The sequence below is a fragment of the Nelumbo nucifera genome, chromosome 4, assembly GCF_055504915.1.
Source record: "Nelumbo nucifera cultivar China Antique chromosome 4, China Antique-T2T, whole genome shotgun sequence".
In the NCBI taxonomy this organism is placed as follows: domain Eukaryota; kingdom Viridiplantae; phylum Streptophyta; class Magnoliopsida; order Proteales; family Nelumbonaceae; genus Nelumbo; species Nelumbo nucifera.
In genome coordinates, this window is record NC_142652.1 from 10,478,137 (window position 1) to 10,497,628 (window position 19,492).

At 39.5% G+C, this 19,492-nt stretch overlaps 2 protein-coding genes across 2 annotated transcripts; both read right to left on the reverse strand.

Moving 5' to 3' along the window:
* Positions 1–6,016: 6,016 nt before the first annotated feature.
* Positions 6,017–9,419, reverse strand: LOC104591955 (transcription factor MYB98-like). The gene is made up of 2 exons (XM_088886420.1): positions 8,076–9,419; positions 6,017–7,584 (listed from the first exon to the last, which is right to left on the reverse strand). The coding sequence occupies exons 1-2, from the start codon at positions 8,208–8,210 to the stop codon at positions 6,994–6,996; spliced, it is 726 nt and encodes a 241-aa protein (XP_088742546.1). The 5' UTR covers positions 8,211–9,419; the 3' UTR covers positions 6,017–6,993.
* Positions 9,420–11,380: 1,961 nt separating this feature from the next.
* On the reverse strand, positions 11,381–18,888 carry LOC104591406 (ATP-dependent RNA helicase-like protein DB10). The gene is made up of 9 exons (XM_010250204.3): positions 18,598–18,888; positions 17,374–17,972; positions 16,460–16,630; positions 15,670–15,738; positions 14,851–15,120; positions 13,562–13,912; positions 13,105–13,382; positions 12,535–12,918; positions 11,381–12,446 (listed from the first exon to the last, which is right to left on the reverse strand). The coding sequence occupies exons 2-9, from the start codon at positions 17,686–17,688 to the stop codon at positions 11,651–11,653; spliced, it is 2,634 nt and encodes an 877-aa protein (XP_010248506.1). The 5' UTR covers positions 17,689–17,972; positions 18,598–18,888; the 3' UTR covers positions 11,381–11,650.
* Between the last annotated feature and the right edge of the window lie 604 nt (positions 18,889–19,492).

Consider the following 19,492-nt stretch of genomic DNA (forward strand, 5'->3'; position numbering starts at 1 on the left):
AAGTTCTAAACCCCAATCTTAACCCGACCAATTCAACCCTAACTAAATTCCTTTAACCCTAATTCAACCCAATTCAACCCGAAGTCAATTTTGGGTTGGGTTGGGCCCAATCCAACATTCTTTTCATCCCTTAAAACCTCATAAATTTCTCAATTTTAGATCTTACCTCAACTTTCACTATATATATTAATCCCATCTTTCATTAGTATTTGTTTGTTGACGTTTTTTTTTTTGGTACATAATTCAAAAAAATAAGTGTTAGAAATAACTATAGTTTATTATGAGTTGTGGCTTACGATAGATCTTTCTTGGGCGACAAACATTATAGAGGAGATGAAGAATAAAATTTTCAAAAAAAAAATAATATTATTAAGGTTTTAGTCTTTCTGATTAGGATTAAGTGAAGTGGTTATCTTAAAAAAAATACATGATATTGTGTGGTGGAGGCTATACAAATAGCTTGCATCTAAACAAATCAATGTATTTTATATATTACATTTAACATCTATTTATATGACATGTACTATAGAGTCGGGTTCGGGTTGGGCTGGGTTGGCTAAGAGTTCAACCCTAACCCAATTCGAAGTAAAGTCAAGTTCATGAATTTTAACCCTAACCCGAACATCAACCCGACTCAACCCAACCCAATTTTTTTGGGTTGGGTTTGGGCCAACCCGGCCCAAGTTGCAGCCTTAGTTTAATTTGTCAGACAACTATGCCTGGTGATGAGGCTGTTGGGTTGGCGTTGATCCTTATTCGCTCCATTGACAATTGTGGGCTCCTAGAAGCTCATGACTAGCTCAAAGGAGCAGGAGTCGCCAGTCATTTTTTAGAGGAAATGGGCCATCATTTTCGAGTTTGAAAAATGGTTTACTAGCCTTAATAGCGACTTCATTCTTCGTCAAAGAAAGGCACTGAACCGAAAGGTTTTGGGTTCAAAGGATTGGGAGAGGGAAGGTGTTAGGCACCCCTTTCTCTAAGTTGCTATTGCAGCCCACTACGGGAGTAATTTAGACTCAAATTCCGGTAGAAACACACACTAATAAGATTGCCCAAAGCTCTTGAAATCTGGTGAAAATGTTCCCAACTTCGCCTAGAATTGATTTGAGGTGATGTTATCGGGTCTTAGGTATTAGTTTCCCTAAGATTTCTCAAGATTTCAGAACTTTAAACAACCTGAAACTAAACTAAAAGCAAAGAGATGATGGAATGAGAGGCTTACTTCTCGTGTACGACCTTGAAACAAGCTTTTCAGCAGCCGAAATGATTTCAAATGAAACTTGAACAAGGCAGGAGCTAGGCTGGGCGCTTCTGGTGTTGAAGCTAGAAAACAGAGGATGAGGCTTGAGCTTGGCTACAAGGATATTGAGATTTCAAGCAAACTAGGTGTGTTACAAGAGTTGGAAAGCTCTCCCCCACTTTTTCAAGCTCGAGCTAAGCCTCTATTTATAGAGAAAATAGATGGAGATGGGTCTGAAACTCGTTCAGTTACAGTGTCTGTAGCTCAAGAGAGTTTTTTCACAGAAATGGGCAAGAATTTTAAGAGAAAGTGGCTTGCAATTGACCCTTCATTCTTTGTGCAATAAATCTTCTCGGCTTTGGGTAGTTTCTCATGGGTTTCATGTGTCCAATGAGGGATTGGGGCATGCCAGACATTGCAGCCCCGTATCGGGGGCTGACAATGGCAAAAAATATAAATTTGAAGAACTTTTAAATGCTATTTTGTCTTTTCTTGAAATTAAGTAGGGGCTTGTTTGGCATTTTGGGTTTTTTAAACATGTTAGGCTCAAAATCACTGGTCCAGGTGTTTTAATGGGGTTAGGTAAGGATCTGACATCAATCCCCACCCACTTAAGATTCTAGGTTAGACAGCTGATGTGGCGGTTTAATCGGGTGCATAAAAAATGTATCTCTCTATTTTAATGGTCAAACAGATGAATCTAGTAATAAAATTTGGTGTGTTGGGGTTTTTTGGGTCTCTGAACACAGTGGTGAGGTCTGATCGGACAAACAGGGTTGTGAAGATTGAGATCTGTGTCTGACAAGTTTGGATTAATAAGATTTGTTGAAATAGAATCTTTGTTTGATGAAGGGTCAAACGGGAGAATTTTGGTGGGTAGGCATTTTCAAACATCCCAAATCTGATGGAAGTGACAGATCTTTGATCAGACGTGTGGATTGATTGATTTAGTTCAGATCATGGTCATAGCTAATGGTTTTTCAATCAACAAGAGAGTCCGGAATATAATCTTGATTTTTCAACGATCAAATTGAGGTGTTTAGTCGTGAAATTTGACGTTCTCGGATTCTTTGGGTCACTGAACATGGTGGTGGGATCTGATTGTTCCAATAGGGCTTGGATGATGGAGGTTTGTGACAGGTGAGCTTTTGATCAATAAGATTCGTCAAAACAGAATTTAAGCTTGATGTTATGTCGAACGAGGGAATTTTGGGATAAAATTTGGTGGGTAGGTATTGATTGAGATTATGAGGCTGTTGGAAGGGTTTGATTGTGTTAGGTGTATACAGATCATGAGTTTTAGGTTCAAGGAGAATCGTAGTGTTATATGCGTCGAAATGGGATCTCTGATAAATGATTGGCTAAATCCAAGAATTTGAGGTTGGAATTTTTGCATGATTGGTTGTTTGAGGATTTTGTTTCACGTGATGGATTTTGATTAGGGATCAAGTATGGTGATGTGGCATAATCAAGACCATTAAAAGGGAATCAAGTAGATTTAACGGTGGATTTATGGGCATTTGAGCTAAAATTTGGTTTCTTAGGGTTTAGGCATGTTTTAAAGCGATTGGTGTGGTCCGATCAGGTATCCAGAATGTAAGAGATGGGTTAAAGAATGGACTGAGCAAAAATTGGGTGCTAACAATAGTTGATCTCCAGAGGGTTCTTCTTGACTTGACCGGACCAATGATGAGGTTTCATGCCACTAATAAAATACATAGGCCCCATTTTTTATGGTGGAGCCTATAAATTTAGGGAGAATGACTGATCAACCCAACTCTGAATTATTTAGTTCCACCGTATGAGGAGGAAGAATCCTGACCGGACCAATGATGAGGTTTCATGCCACTAATAAAATACATGGGCCCCATTTTTTACGGTGAAGCCTATAAATTTAGGGAGAATGACTGATCAACCCAACTCTGAATTATTTAGTTCCACCGTATAGGGAGGAAGAATCCTGACCGTTGTACCACAGATAAGATGTGATTTATAAAGGGGCTATAATTCAGAATTCTGCATTGGGTTTCAGTGCACTTAACCTACAAAAAAGAAAACAAGGTCACGCGGATGCTCATGTTTGAGAGAATTTTGGAATTCTTTTTTGTTGGGCGAGAGAATTTTAAAATTGAAACGGGTGATGTTACGTGATAGGATCTGCTCGTCACAAATGGGCGCCTCACAGGCACATCTACCGTGTATTGGGAATATCTCTCGTGAATAATAACTAATAAATACGGGAGATGTTCCCAATGCATGATCGGATGTGCGTGTGAGAAGCAGATCCGGTCTCTGATGTTAGCATGTTGGTCACCGGCCGAAAGCTCCAACCAATGCTCTTCTAACGAAAAAGAACTCCATGATTACTCTGCTATTAAAGGTGTTTAGTACAAGTTGGGAACGGTGATGCATGAGCTCCATGTAGCAATTGTCATTTCAATGGTAATCAAACGGCTGTTTGGTTGGGACTGTTTTAAGTTAAAATGGTAATGGTAAGCCATTGAATCCGGTACGTGCAAGGTGCAATAACACGTCCCCACCAAATAGGATTTAGGTATAAGTGTGATGTTTGTATATATATATTTTTGCTGCAAACGGAAATTATGCATTGTTGAGATTGCAAATAACATCAGGAGGGGATCTGGAATGGTCCCAAATTTGAGCACAAGTACAATGTCTAAAGGTAGTAGCCAAAGTATGAGCTATATGATTTTCATGATGTCTGATGTGCTGAAATGAAACAGCACGAAATTGTGAATTGTGAAGATATCCCAATGGTGTCAGCAATTATGTAATCTTCTGATCTTTTAAATCTCAGCACCCGTTGCAGAGAATGAAAGATTGCAAAGGCTTCTGCAGCTTCCGGTTCTGTAAATGTAGTTGGCCAAACACCAGCCTCAACAAATTTATAATCCCCATCCATAACACACCAAGCAATTGCCCCTTCGTTATCCTTTACAGCAGCATAAGGTACACAACAATATCCGCATTACAAACAGCACATTGTAGGGTCATATCTCGAGTGTTTAAGAGTGTACTGAGTGAGTTCAGTCGTATGAATGCCACCTAAGGCCATCCATTCATCAAAAAAATTTATAGCACTCCCAATTACTTCTTTAGGAGAGCCATTCCAACCATGAAACACCACCTTATTTCGAACATCCCAGAGTTTCCATAAGATGATTGTCTTCATGGTGAACTCAGCAATAGAAGATTAGGAGTATCATCTGTGAGTTCACAAGGGGCTGCCCCACAACGTCCCACGGTACATCCCCCGTCGTGTATTGAGAACATTTCCCGATGACGGCATTATCGGTTCTGATTCTATCATCGGAAGATGTTTTCAATACAAGGTAGGAATGTGTTGTGGGAGATGTGAACCCATCATCTGCAATATCAACTTGCATCACACACTCTCGAAGCCAAGCACTTACAGAAAGAGATAAGAAGAGACCTGATCTGAACGCCAACTTAGTGGTGACTGGTGACCCTAACCAAGTAGTTCTTGCAAAGTTGCAACTCCAAAATAGATGTTTTGCCTTTTCAGTATCAGAGTCAGAGCAACCACATAGGCACATAGTATCTACAGTACTTTCGAACAACTTGTCACGAGTTGGCAACCCATTATGTAATATTTTCCACAGCCCACAGGAATAGTTGATCTCCAAAATTTGTTATACCTTGAATGCTGATTTTGCTGTAAACTCGCCTTCTCTTAACCATAAATCTCGAGAGCGTTGTTCCCAAAACAGTACCAAAATAAGCGGTGTGTGTCTTGTTGCTGCAGGATATTGATCTCACTCCGAATATTAGTCATCTGTATGAAAACATTACCAAAATGATAGAAAGCTCGACGGACATTTCGAGTACAACAACCAATACCATTGGATTTAGTAAAAACCGTCAATGGTCTAATTGTATGGCCGGTAAGTGATACACCATTGCTTGTGGAAACATCTCCCTCCAAGCAACATTAACAAACGCCCTATCAAGTCGTTCAGCAATATTTGTCAAGCCAGCTCTATTGTTAAACCTACAGGGTCGTTGATCAAATCAATAATTTCTCGTTAAAAAAAAAAGTTAGGGGTGAAACGGAACCGGTTGTTTTCTCAGACCAAACTAACCTCTGAGTAATACGACGGTTCAAAAGGACTGATTCAGCAAGACCTTGTCCCAGCTACTCAGACACGAGCTTATATACCTACATCACTTCTCTCTACATAGCACCAAAAACCCATTGAAGAAGCACTCCCAAACGCGGTCTGCCTCTTAATTGCTTGCTCCTTTAGAGCCGTCAACAACATCTAACTGTTCCCCAAATCACAATTACTAACTAACTTCCGAGGCCTATAACTACCCTAAACACTAAACTATTTCATATTTATAATATTTATAGTATTGTCCTGATCATTTTTTTCGAACCCCACTCCCAGTCTCCTAGAGGTGTAAAATGGGCCATGTTACCTTTCCCTGGGATAATTTAGGGGATCGTCCCGATAGGGCTCATGGCCCAAGCTGTGCAGGTCCGTGCAGTGCCATGCTGTGAGCCGGACTGGTCTGTGAGCTAAGTCTTGAGCAAAGCTGGGCCGTGGATCGGGCCAAAGTTATTTATTTAAAAAAAATTAAAATTTTAATCTTATATAAATTTTGATGTATACAATAATTAGATAAATTGGTATAATAAACTTGAAAACAATTGTTTACTTTATTAATATATTATATATTATTATATAATTATAATTATATTATATTATATTTATATATATATATATATATAATATATATGGACCATGCTGGGCCACGAACCTAAAACCCCAAACCTAATACGGCCCATACAATCATGCTGGGGCTGACATGGCCCAAAAACCATTGTATCAGATCGGTCCAAATTCGTGCCAAACCACGGGTGACAAAGCCCCATTTACACCTCTACAGTCTCCCACTAGCTTGGACGGCTTAGATCAATAATGGATTGATATTGGCATGTCCAATTCGTTAGATTCCTAAAATCTTAAATCATGACCCAGTGATGGCGTCGTGAAATCCATTGATATACATAATGGACGGGACCCAGTGACCCACTAAGAATGGCCCAAGAGTGGGCACCTTGTCCTTCAGCGATCGTAATCCAACGCCACCTTTACTGGCTATTCATTCATAATCTTTAATAGCAGCAAAGTACATGGAGCCAATATCTTTAATTAGGGAAATTTTAATACACTTTAAAATAAGCCAAATTTTGCAGGCAAAAAGAAAAAAGTAAAATCAAATTAAGCATCCATTACATTAGTAAGCAAAGCATATATAGATGAAATATTATCCACCCATGTCCCATGACCCATGCATGCATGTATGTGATTAGTGATTACAATACATGCATGGCTTAAGCTTCACAGCTCATACTGCAGTGTAGACATTCAGGAAGTTCATGTGAACCAGCAAGGATGATTACACTCAAAACCCTAAAAAAAAAACAAAACAAAGGGAGATTACAACAATAACTATAATAACAACAAAAACAAGCTCATGCATGCATTTAGTCCAAATTTCCTAATAAACAACTCCACAGCACATGTTATGCACAACACCATTAAAGCATTAACTAATTGTGTTAACGTTTTCTATAGCTTCCTTCTCACTCCCTTTTTCATCATCATCATTATCATCTACATCTACACCTAAGCCTTATATATCTCTCCCCTTTTATTTTCTAATCTAAAGATTAATGATAACATCATTCATTGATATTGGAATTAATGGTTGCCTTGAGTGATCATCTCCACCAAATCCATCTCCCTCTTCGCTTCACAGTCCAGAGGCAGAGGCCTCTCCATCTTCCAACTTTTCTCATCCACAACAGATACACAGAGCATCTCCTCAAACAAAGATTCAATGCTGCATCTATCATCAAGCAGTTTTGCATCAAAAGAAAAATAATCCGGCATGTCGAAGTCTAAATCAAAAGCTGCAGGGACTAACCGATCACCAGCACAATAATCTTTGGTCTCTTGTTCATCAGTTGGTGATGATGTGATCATGGTTTGAATAGATGGCATGTTTGAGTGGGTGAGATACTCGTCTTGTTGTATGTAATCCGTCCCGGCCGAAGATGCTGCAGCTAAGCTCTTAATGTAGTCTTGTAAGAGTGAGCTTGATTTTGCATATTTTGAACCTCGGCAATATTGTCTCTTTGATAATTGCTTTCTTTTGGTTGCATTCCAATGGTTTTTTATGGAGTTTTCAGTCCTTCCTGGCAATCTTTTTGCAATTTCTGCCCATTTGTTTCCTAATTCTGCATGGGCTTGCACTAGAATTCTGTCCTCTTCCTCCGTCCATATTTCTTTCTGCAAATAAAATTCACACAGGGATATGATGAATATACATAATAATACATGTATGTATGCATGTATGTAATGCATGCATTAATGCCAGAACAGTGCATAACCGTCAATCTTGTATGTACATGCTTTAACAATTACACAATGTCAAAGAAATGCCACGTATTTACAAACCAACAAAGTTAGTAATTACACTTATCAGCGCGTAGCAAAAAGGAAGTTTAATTTTTGACTTCTGCAAAAATGCTGTTTTTCTGGTAGAAAGCCTCAGCATATGACACTAAACAAAATGGAATGGCTAAATAGGGTTCATGTAGCCAATCCCATATGGTTGGGATAAGGATTATGATGATGATTGATGCATGTAGAGATGTATGCATGCATGTATATGTATGTATATAACCCATTTGAATTTGATTATATATGGAATATGCATGTGGATTCAACAAAGAGAAAGGAAGCAAAGGAGTTAGCTAAGGGGAGGAGAAAAGAAGAACCTTGATATCAGGTCTCAGATGATTGTACCATCTCTCTCGACACTGTTTTCCTATCCTCCCGTTCAATTGTTGAGCAATATAAGACCATTTTCTCATTCCATACTGCTTCACCAACTCGACTAGTACTCTGTGCATGTACACATTTGCATGATCAATACTTCTACTTGTATATATTTTAACATCAATTTCAAATATAGAAATCAAAACTACTTACTAGTAAGAAGATCAAGTAAGAAATATAAGTACCTGTCTTCTTCATTGGTCCATTGTGCTTTAACTACCTTGTTTCTCTCATCAAGTTTGCCTGTTTTTCTTACTGACACTCTCCTCTTGTTTAAGCCAACTTTCCTATGCAATCCATTGTCAGCAGGGACGATGCATGGAGCTTCATATGGCAACCCCAAATTAGTCGACTCGGTTTCTCCAAGATTTTGTGGCTGATGACTTATATCTTTTTCTGCCATGTAGCTCCCTGGAGTTCTCTGATCATAATTCAATAAGCTCTTACTCTGAAATGACTCCATGACTACATCTCCACCATTTTCTACAAAAGGCTTAGACTCGAATACTCTCAAGTTTTTTGAATACCCACTTGCTGTTGTTCCCACCTGATCGAACCGTGGAATTGGAAATCCATATGTCATGATTGATGATGACCCATCACCAGGAAAATGATGAGCATGGTGAAGATCTTGGGAATATCGTTTTAATGAGGAAGCTTCTTGAGAAAACCCATCACCAGAATTGGGGTTGGAGCAATTTCCCAATGAAAACATTGGCTGGTATGCAAGACCAGCTCTGTAGAATAATCCCAACTCCATGAAAGAGATAAAGAGAATAGCAGAAACAAAGGGAGACAGTTGAGTTGTATTTGGTGTTGTGGGGTTCTGAAGCTTTTTATTAATAGGCAGGGGGATGGCATTTTTAGTGGATTTGTGACCGTTGATCCGAAGGCTTATCGAACGGTTAGCATTGCTTATTAATTGTGACGGTTAAGCTCCCCTCTCTTACGGGCCATTTGATAATTAATTGTTGAAATAGGTGCTGAAAGTGGAACATTGCAAAGGTACCAAATATAGAAATGGCTTGAATTCAAGGGTATCGTTGGCAATAGGATATCATCATTTATTTTCCAGTATTCAAAAAGCACTTAATCATGTTAAGTAAATATTAATATTCAAGCTTAAGTCCTTATCCATTCTTTGATAGCTTAAATATCCCTAATTCAATATCAGATATTACTACATTTATTAGGTGGGGTGCTTGATATCAAAGAAACGAATAAAAATATATTAAATTTATTATATAATTAATTAGGTTAATTACAAGATCAGGGATGGAGTCACATGACATGAGTTATTGCAGATTTCAGATTTCTGAAGCCCCAAAAGACCTCGTGTACCCAATAACAACTACCTTCCTAGAAGGTCAGAATATCCGGACCTTCCTCTGTAGGCTCTTCTGCTAATGTTACTCAGTAAACTAAAGCAACATAAATCAATGCCTCCCCTATTCTTTAATCAGTTCCACCAATCTAACATAGGTTCATTCTTCTGTGGTGTACGAATGATCGATCCAGAATTAGCCACACCTGAACAGCAACTTGACATTTAATAAAATATGATTAACGTCTTCTTCATCACCACAATATGGGCAGTTCACATCTAAGGCCCCATTTGGTTTGCGGGAATAGGGGTTTGAAATCAGAATTGGAATGAGTTATTCCGATTCCAACTGTTTAGTTGGGTGGAATTGAAATTTTATTCTCATTCCTTCTGGAATGACATTCTTCCATTTGAGGGAATGGTCATTTCCTGCCTCTCCCTTGGGAATGAAATCTCATTCCAGCTGATTTTAATTCTCATTCTTATTTTTGTCTGAACCAAACAGGCTATGGGAATAGATTATTCAGATTCCAATTTCAAAGGATTTTGATTCAATTCTGATTGCAAAACAAACAAATCCTAAATTCATACCCAATTTTCTATAATCTTGTTTTGCTCAATAATTTTTTATTTAATAGAAGATAAGGTATCTTATTTTTTATATACATTTTAATTTCCAAATTTCAGGGTGGGCACTGGTTGTAGAAACCATCATTCTCCTTTTCAAGAATGGAATATGCTGGACTAATTGCAAAGTTACCTTTGGTCTCAGGTCTCGAAATCATTTCATCTTCCTTTTCTCTAGAACGAATAATAATAGATCTAATCTTATTCCATATTTCTTGAGGAACCCTCTCTAAAATTTTGCCTTCCCTCCATTAGTGATTGATAGGATTAATGAATTCAGCAAGTTGAATATTTTCTTCGTTACGAGCGATGCCACTAATATTATCACCAACCGAAATGTCACTCCAAACTTAAATTGATTGTTCTGATCAAAGCTGAAATTTTGGCAGCTCTAGAAGGGATTAAAAGAGAGAGGCAGTTGAAGATAAGTAATTTGCTGGTGGAAGGTGACTCTCGGCTGACTGTTAGATGGTTGCAGAAGGAAGAGCACAGCCTGTGGAAGTTTTCAAATGAAAAAAAAGAAAATTAATCAGTTAACTCAAAACATGCATACAAGGGTTCAATGGGCCAAGAGGAGTGCTAACTCTATGGCAGACACTTTGGCTAAACAGGGGGTGGGAAGAGCAAATTTCTTTTGGGCTCTCTTGAAATCTGTTTTTTGGTTGTGACAGGAAGGATTAAGATTCTTTACCCCTCCATTCCAGTTGTAATTTTCCATCTTAATTCTTAATAAAAGTTAGTTATTGATAAAAAAAAAAAAAAACTATCTCCCATCCAATTCTTTAAATCCTTCCATCCGAGATACTTATTTTTAATCAATTGCACCCAAAGGTTTATTAGGTTGGATAATTGGATCAACACTTCCCATCCTGCTTTGAATGCATGTCACAATCATCTGTCTGAAGCCCCATCCACCATTTTTCTGTGTGCTTACAAATTGAGCTCCATTTACCCAAGTTTGTTGATTTTCCATCTTATTCATCACCCAAGGAAAACTTCTTTGGTTTCACTCGGGAAATTTAAACGAAGAACAATGCAAATGGTGGATAAGGAATGTAACCCTTCCAGGTTCCAGCTTTCCACTCAGCAAGTTTCCTTCGGTTAATTCTCTCAATTTTCTTAAACAACTCTTTATTGGGGTGCAACACTAGGGAACGCTGGCATCCTTGATTGTCTATAAGAGGGGATGAGGTAACCAGTGGAAAATGTTTTCGTTTGTCATCAAATACACATCATTCCTTAATTGCCAAGAAGACTCCCCACCACCACAGAAAAAGATCGAGAGAAAAAAAGTAGGAATGGAAACATGCAAGAATTATATTTCCGCCCGTTTCTAGTAGTAACTGTGATTATAAGAACATATCTATCAGCTTTGCCCTATGCCTGTTTGTCCATTCCTTTATGGTAGAGTAGAGTAGTAATACAGTTACACTTGGCCAATTTTTAGCTACTACAACAATTCCCAAAATCACCACAAAATTATCAAAAAGAATCCTAAAAAAAATCAAAAAAGAAGTGCCCAGAGCGCGAGAAGACATTTTCATCGCATTCGCATGCACATCATCAATATTTGCCAAGTGAATCAGGTTCTTCAGTCCTTCCTACATCCCCCTCGTCCTCCGGAATCATTCCTTCTTCATCAGCTGGAATTATGCCCTCTTCCTCCGGTGATATCATGCCTTCCTCTTCATCCCCCCGATAAGGTGAGCCACTCACATTGGTAAACCCTCCATTTTCCCGTCCATGAGCTGGTGATCTTCCCCACTGATGAGGCGAATCATAAGTTTCCTTCTCATTCGCTCTCCCATCAGACGAGCTGTGTGACCTTTCACGCTGTGGACTCTGGGAGTGGACAGGTTTCCCGGCATCTCTCTCACTTTCACCATGGTATGGTGATCCCCTTTGCCGCTTCTGATATGCTGGTGAACGGCCCATTGACCTATGAACATTTGGTGAAGTCTCTCTTCTATGTACCGGAGAATGTCCTCTTCCAGGCAGGGGCCGACCAAACCTGTCAAGGCTATGGCTACGGCTACGGCTACGGCTTCGACTATGGCTGTGGCTCTTGCTATTGCTACGACCATGGCCCCATCCAGGCACCTTGTTGGGGCTTCGGCTAGGGCTACGACTACGGCTACGACCCCATCCAGGCACCTTGTTGGGACTACGGCTAGGGCTATGGCTATGGCTACGGCCCCATCCAGGCACCTTGTTGGGGCTTCGGCTGTGGCTGCGGCTGCGGATTCTACCCCGATCCACAGCACGGTGATCCAAATTATTTGTAGTGTAGCCCCCCCTATCATACCTTTCACGATTCTCCACATCATGGCCATCATTGTAAACCCGATCGTGCCTATCCCTGTTGACATTTTTTTTCCAGTGAGTTGTATCAAAAGATAACCAGCTTTCATTCAAGAGATGGAGGGATCAGTGAATGGCTATAATACCTGTCACGAGGCTCACGATCAGATCCACGACCCCCTTGACCTCTCTCTAGCCTACCTGATGATAGTGGAGGGCCACCTCGCCCACCCCTTCCACCATAATTGGGTTCATTGTTCCGTCCACGCCCGCCATCACGCCCACCAGATCCAGAACCCCACTGGCGTCGAGTTCTGCCCATCCCACCACCACGTGCAGCCATGTCTCGGATTTCAGGTGGAACGCGTTGGTTAGCACCTTCTAAAACCCTTACAAGATCAGATGCATACTTTGCATCTTGGTCACAGAAAAATGTATAAGCAACACCGGTGGCTCCTGCCCTTCCAGTCCTCCCAATCCTATGAACATAATCTTCAATGCCGGTGGGAAAATCATAATTGATGACCACCCTGCAAAATAGAAGATCCGGTTCAAATGTTTTCTTGCCACAATCTGAGCTAAAAAAAACCCCGAATAAGAATATAAACCAGAGCTACAATTAGGATATTGAAACAAGCACCCAAAAATAGGAGGAATAAATTGCCATTTTGAAGGCAGAGGTTGAGGACAAAAGCAGAAAACAGGTAGTTACTAACCTGATGTCTTTGATATCCAGTCCTCTAGCCGCAACATCAGTTGCTACTAGTATTGGAGATCTCCCAGTGCGGAACTGGTTCAACACATAATCCCTTTCACCCTGTGATTTGTCACCATGAATAGCTGCTGCACCAAACTGGCGGGTAATGGTGCGAGCCAACTGGTCACACATCTTCTTGGTGGAGCAAAAGATTATAACTTTAGAGCCAGGTTCTTGAGATCGTAATATCTGTTCCAATCGTCTCTGTTTCTCCATTGGTGTCACCACTTCAACATACTGCAGAAGATGGAGTAACCATATGAGCCTATCAATTTTCATGTCATGATGGGTGAACAAATAACAGAAAAAACCATGCAAATATGTTTAAAACTAGAAATTGAAAATGCAAACAAAAGAATATACACAACTTCACATAACAGTAACATCAGTAAATGAAAGGTTTTCTTGGAGCAAACCTGGGTAATAGCTTTGTTGGCAACAAGCTCATCTATGCTGCCAATATTAACCTGAACTGGATTAACAAGTAAATCGGCTGCAATTTTGCGGACCTCCTTGGGCCATGTTGCTGTGTACATGAGGGTCTGACGGCGAGCAGGCACTTCTTTCACAATCTTCCGGATCTGAGGTTCAAAACCCATGTCCAACATGCGGTCTGCCTCATCAAGCACAAGGTATGAAACTTGGCGGAGGCTAATTCTTCTCATCTCCAAAATATCATTTAACCGGCCAGGAGTGGCAACCACAATATCTGCTCCCCGGTCCAGATCTCTCAGCTGAGGACCTTTTGGGGCTCCACCATACAAACACTTCAACCACAGACAAACAAGGGAAGCGATGTCAGCAATCAATACACACAAATATCATTACCTACCAATAAACGTTTCTGCAGTGAAGGCTTAGAATATAAAATGAAGTATGTAAACAGAGAATTCATTTCGGCATGGTGGTGGTTATGTTAAACATGTCATACATTGTATTCCATGCCTGATCTGTTAAACATGTTATACATTGTATTTCAGGAAGCACTTGCCCGGGTAAGTGCATTTACCCATGTTCTTTTATTTCCCAAGTAAATAAAACAATGACCGTTTAGCCATAAAAATCCATATTATTAAAAGGGGCAATTTTGTTCCACCCAAGTGTTGGCAACTTCCCCCAAGTGAAAAAGTAACCCACCTGAGAGATGGGTCACTACCCAGGGAAAATAAATTTTCTGTGGACCCCCCACATAAATCTGAAAAAAGACCATAGGTATCTTGATCAATGGGAAACCCAAAATCCCATTGACTAGCTTACCCCCCTCTCAAAATCCAAAAAACAAATGCGCCCTAAGTATCTTCTCAAAAATCCTCATATTCTTCAAATATGCTTCAGTGGAAGACCAAAGACATGGTTCTGGATGTCCGTTTTAGATAACATCCACTTATCTTTTTTATAGCTAATAAGAAAATCATTGAAATGCAAGGAGATAAATGCAGAGGTTGATATCTAAACAACCATAAACCATTTATCCATTGTGTTGGCCTGTCCCAATAATTGCAGAGGTTGAAATAATAAACGCAACATACGGGAGGTTATTTGAATTGATGCTCAAGAATCAGTTTCATGCAATTCCAAAACAAAACAAAATCAGTATTAAGACCATCAAAAAGCTAGTCATCTCTGAAAAAAAATTATGTAGCACCAAAAAAAACAACATATGCCTGCAATGGATGAAAGAAATGTGGAGCCACAAGTAACAGACCGTGCAAGAAATCCTTGATGATCTGCCAAACTTCACAGCTTCATCTTGTATTTGGGTTGCCAATTCCCTTGTTGGAGCAAGTACCAGTACAGTTGGACCCATTTGTGAATTATTACGGCAACGTTTCAGATGAACAAACCCCGGCATTAGGTAACCCAAGGTCTTCCCCGACCCTGTCTTTGCAATGGCCACAATATCACGACCTTGTAGAGCAATTGGCCATGTCTGAGCTTGGATTGGTGTCGGAGCAGAGAACCCTGCATGATGTACCTGGAAAAGGAAACAACCAGCGACCCCCATGAGGAGAGGTACCGGCTCAAGTTTATCTTTCTGTTTGTTTTTCTTGTTTGGATTTAACCATAGGACTTGGAAACGCTACAAGAAGCGTTGTCCTCCATGCGCAGACGGCCGCTGCTTGCGGATGCAAGCTGGAGCAGGAGAAAAAGGCCTTCTGTTTGGACCGAGTGGCAGACTGAACCATCACCGGCGGCAGCCCGGCCACGAACTGAGTGATTTTGAAAGCCCTTCTCAAAAATTGGTCCACCGCATAGGGGCGCTCCAACTATATGCAAGCCCGCCACAAGGAGGGCGGCACAGCGTACGACATTAGCTCCTCCCTGGAGCAAATATCGCACCTGCGACAAAACAAAGTACAGATGGAAAAATGCACATGAGACTGAAGTTCAACAATGGACCTCCAGCGATTATAAAAAATTGTATATTAAAAACTGTTCAGGTACAGAACTGAGAAAACTTACAAAAACTTGCATCATAGCTGTGCATACATATGTAAAGACTAAGAGGAAGCATAAATAATACCTCTCTAAGAATCTCTGAGGGAAAACCAGTAGATTCGAATGTTGTGAAGGGTGTAGGTATATCATCTCCCTGAGAAGGTTTTACATAAATAAAGAAAACAAAATCAAACCGTTAACCAACATAATAAAATTAACCCACTGTTGACAGCAATTAGACTCCACAGATAAACCATTTCCCATGTCTAAAGACCCATGTCCTCTGGTAGACAACCTTGAAGGTTGTCCATGCCCACAGGTATATACCAGACCCATTAAGCTCAGCATGAGAAGTGGTTGACTGGAAAGTGAAGATGAGATTAGACAGTACAACAAAGATCCAACTAATAAAATGATTTTAATGATCATCAACACAATGGTAATCTGGTAGAGTGTGCATCAACCATCAAACCCCAAAATTTCCACTTCCGAAAAAATATCAATGACAAGAAAACTTAAATGCTAAGAGTTTATGCTTATTGTCTGCTTCAAATATTAAAAATCTACCTATGGGTTTTATTTTCAACCAAAGCATGAGTAGGCCAAACAAGATAAGTACTTGGAATCATGTTAAAAAAATCACCTTCTTGGGACCAAAAGATGATAAATCCAATGAAACCCCATTGGGAAAAATCAATTAAAACATGCAAGAAACTCAAGAAAGGTACCTTCAGGTACCAACTAGACTCAGTAAAGCAGATAAAATGAAAAACAGTCAGCTGCAATATCAAGGTTTATGGGTTTTGAGGCATCTACAAAACTGTTAAGGAGATAACCAAATAGAAAAATCATAAAGCTGCTATTTAGATACTTACGGAAACAGTTATTTCATGTTGATGGCGATAGGACTCTGCAGATAAACCACTTCCCATGTCTGAAGATCCATGTCCTCTGGTAGACGGCCTTGAAGGTTGTCCATGCCCATGGTTGTATGTACCAGACCCATTAGAGATATTATGGGAATGAGAACTCCCACCTCTTGCACTCTGACATGAAAATAATAATAAATAAGTGGGACAATCATGCTATCCAATAACACACACCAATAAAAAACCAAAGCATATTGTATCAAGTTAGAAAATAAAATATCCATACAGCCCAACGTCAGGGGCTGAAAATCCTTTGCCATATCTTTAACACCACTGCTAAGTATAATTGTAACAAATAAACATAGGTGCAGTTCCAACAATTTAAACTTTGTATCATGTGAAACAGTATATACTAGACAATAGAAACATAGTATAATAGTAGAATTATATCAACTGATGCCAAGTGCAGACTTCCATTTGATAACCACTGAAGTGACTGACCAGAATGGCTTATTGCTGTCTTTTATTGAATAAGCTATTAAGGAGATTTTGAGCTCCTTAATGGCTGAAGCTGAAGTTGGGTTGAATACTAAATTCTCAAATATCTTAGGTATTTATTTATTTTATCTACTAAAAGACAAAGTAATAGGTCATTCAGTTCAGTTTAGCCACTTTATTTGTTATCAAATGGCCCCTTAGCACCATAATCCCCCCCAGAAAAAGACCTAACTCTAAATCCATCGACTACAAATCAGGGGCTCAACACGTTCCATCTGCATCTGGAGAAGCAAGTCATGAAAGATAGTAAAAACCTACACCTAAAAGGATGAAATGAACAATTTCATCTGTACTCTTCTTTTAACTATTTATCCATATGACAGATTATCTTGAATATTGTTGCATATTAGGAGAGAAAATACCTGGTAATTCTTTGCTCCAGAACTTGCAGAATTGGTGCTCCCATTATAACGGCCATCTTCTTTACTGCCACCATTATGATGTTGTCCTTGAAAGGATGGTTGAATTTGAACAGATGAACTTATAGGCAGAGAAGAAGGTTTCTGTGGCATGGGCGAGGAGGCAACAGGCCTCTCATACTGAGTAACATTGGTCTCTGGATTCCAAAAGTAAAGATATCCTGTACTCCCATCGACCAAACCTTTCCATGGTTTGGGTAGTGTGGGATCCTCGGGTGCATAACGTGGACCACTGGAAGCAGATGCAGTTGCAGCCATATCCAACGAAGCAAACAGAAGATCACACGTAAAAATGCTAGACCAAAAATTAAGCCTCTCAACTGGACAGGGTCCAGAGTCGATTTCGTGGAGTATACGTGGATCAACAGGCAATAAAATTCTGAATCCCAACAGACAGTTATGAACACAATAAGACCAGCAAGAACCTTCCCGATAAAAGTATAATCCTAGATGAAATCGAAACCTTCCAATAGGACCCTTATCCACAGCCGAAACTCCCAGCACCGATCACCAAGACCCCCACGCAAACCAAGGATGAAACCCTACAATTAACCGAAACAAAAAGAAAAAAAAAAAAAAACGTATCACAAAAACGAAATAAGGATGGCAATGACAACCAACCAGGAAAAAGAAGCGTCATCCAAATATAATCAGAATCGGGTTATTGCTGAAAGCTCCACCTATGTAAACATTCGCAGGACCTAGATGCCAAACTGTAAGAATGTTGAAAGAGAAAGGCTCCGGCAACGAAAATATATCCCCCCCACCACGAAATCGACCAATCATGAACCTTAGATCACATAAACACAACTACCATAGACTAATTTCATGGAATCCAGATCCGAAAAGTTGGTAGAAACAGCGTCTACATGAATTACAGGATGCAAAATAGAAACCCTAAATTATCCGCAAAAGTTCATGCATGTAGAGTTTCGAAGATAGAATCAGAAAATTCCAACGCCTTAGTGAAGCCAGATCGTATACAACCGAAATGAAAACAAAACAGGCGAAAAAAAATATAGTTGAACTAGAGAGACCAAATCCTCTTAAAACAAATATTTTCGACTGCAACTAGGGTTTCTTTTGAAGAGGGAAAAAATAATAATTCGGAATCAGAGAAACAAATCGAGAAACCCTAGACACCGAATTAGGAGAGAAAAGGAGTACCTCTCGTCGCAGTTGGAAAGGCGTAGGAGATGGGGAGGGAGAAACGGCGGGAAATCCTGGGCTCTTATTCTTCTTCTCCTCTCGGTCCCTCGTTCGTCTTCTCTCTCTCTCTCTCTCTCTCTCTCTCTCTCTCTCTCTCTCTTTCCTCACGAGTAGAGCGGGCGCTTCCGAAAAAGAAGCGTCAAATGGACGAAAAGTCTTTATTGGTGGCCTATTTATGCTTTATGGTTTTATGCTTTTTACGATATCAGAATCAGACAGAGAGGAATTTCTACATTTCTACTGCTATACAGTCCGACTCCCTGCCGGCGAGTAGTATCTAATATTTATTACTTATTAGATTTCGATTTCATTTCTACCTTTTTTTAACTAATAGTAAGTTTACATGTGTACCTGCTCCACTGCAGTAGAGGAGGAATAGACAGAAACACCCTTGATTACGACACGTGTAAATGAGATGAAAGGTAAATAAATACTTTTACTGAGTGATCCAGTGCGAGTTCATTCGTTCTGCGACACGTGTCCAGTATAATATCCGAGAAATAACTTAACAATAATGCTAGTGAATAAGGTGTTTAAGTTTTAATTGGTCAAAACTCCTTCCATACTGTATCTTTTGGATATCATAGATTTTTCCTTCTTTTTTATTATCAAATAAAATAAACCCCGCTTGAAACCTTAAATACATGTTACACATCTTGAAAGGAGTGATTTGGAAGTTGTTCAAAATTTCAAATTAGATACATTTTTTTTTTGTTTGTTTTTTTCGAACTTAGAGAATGATCATAATTATCTTTTTCTTTTTTGGTTTATACATTGGTTGGTACATTAAGGCACAAATTGGCATATTAGGATTAATATATTTAGCAAACGATAGATAATTATATATATATAT

Coding starts and splice junctions, on each gene's coding strand:
- LOC104591955 (XM_088886420.1), bottom strand. CDS start 8,210: ATGCACAGAGTACTAGTCGAGTTGGTGAAGCAGTATGGAATGAGAAAA. Junction 7,585..8,075: donor ATCTGAGACCTGATATCAAG/GTTCTTCTTTTC, acceptor TTTTATTTGCAG/AAAGAAATATGGACGGAGGA.
- LOC104591406 (XM_010250204.3), bottom strand. CDS start 17,688: ATGGCTGCAACTGCATCTGCTTCCAGTGGTCCACGTTATGCACCCGAG. Junction 15,739..16,459: donor AACATGAAATAACTGTTTCC/GTAAGTATCTAA, acceptor AAACCTTCTCAG/GGAGATGATATACCTACACC. Junction 12,447..12,534: donor GATCGTGAGCCTCGTGACAG/GTATTATAGCCA, acceptor AAATGTCAACAG/GGATAGGCACGATCGGGTTT.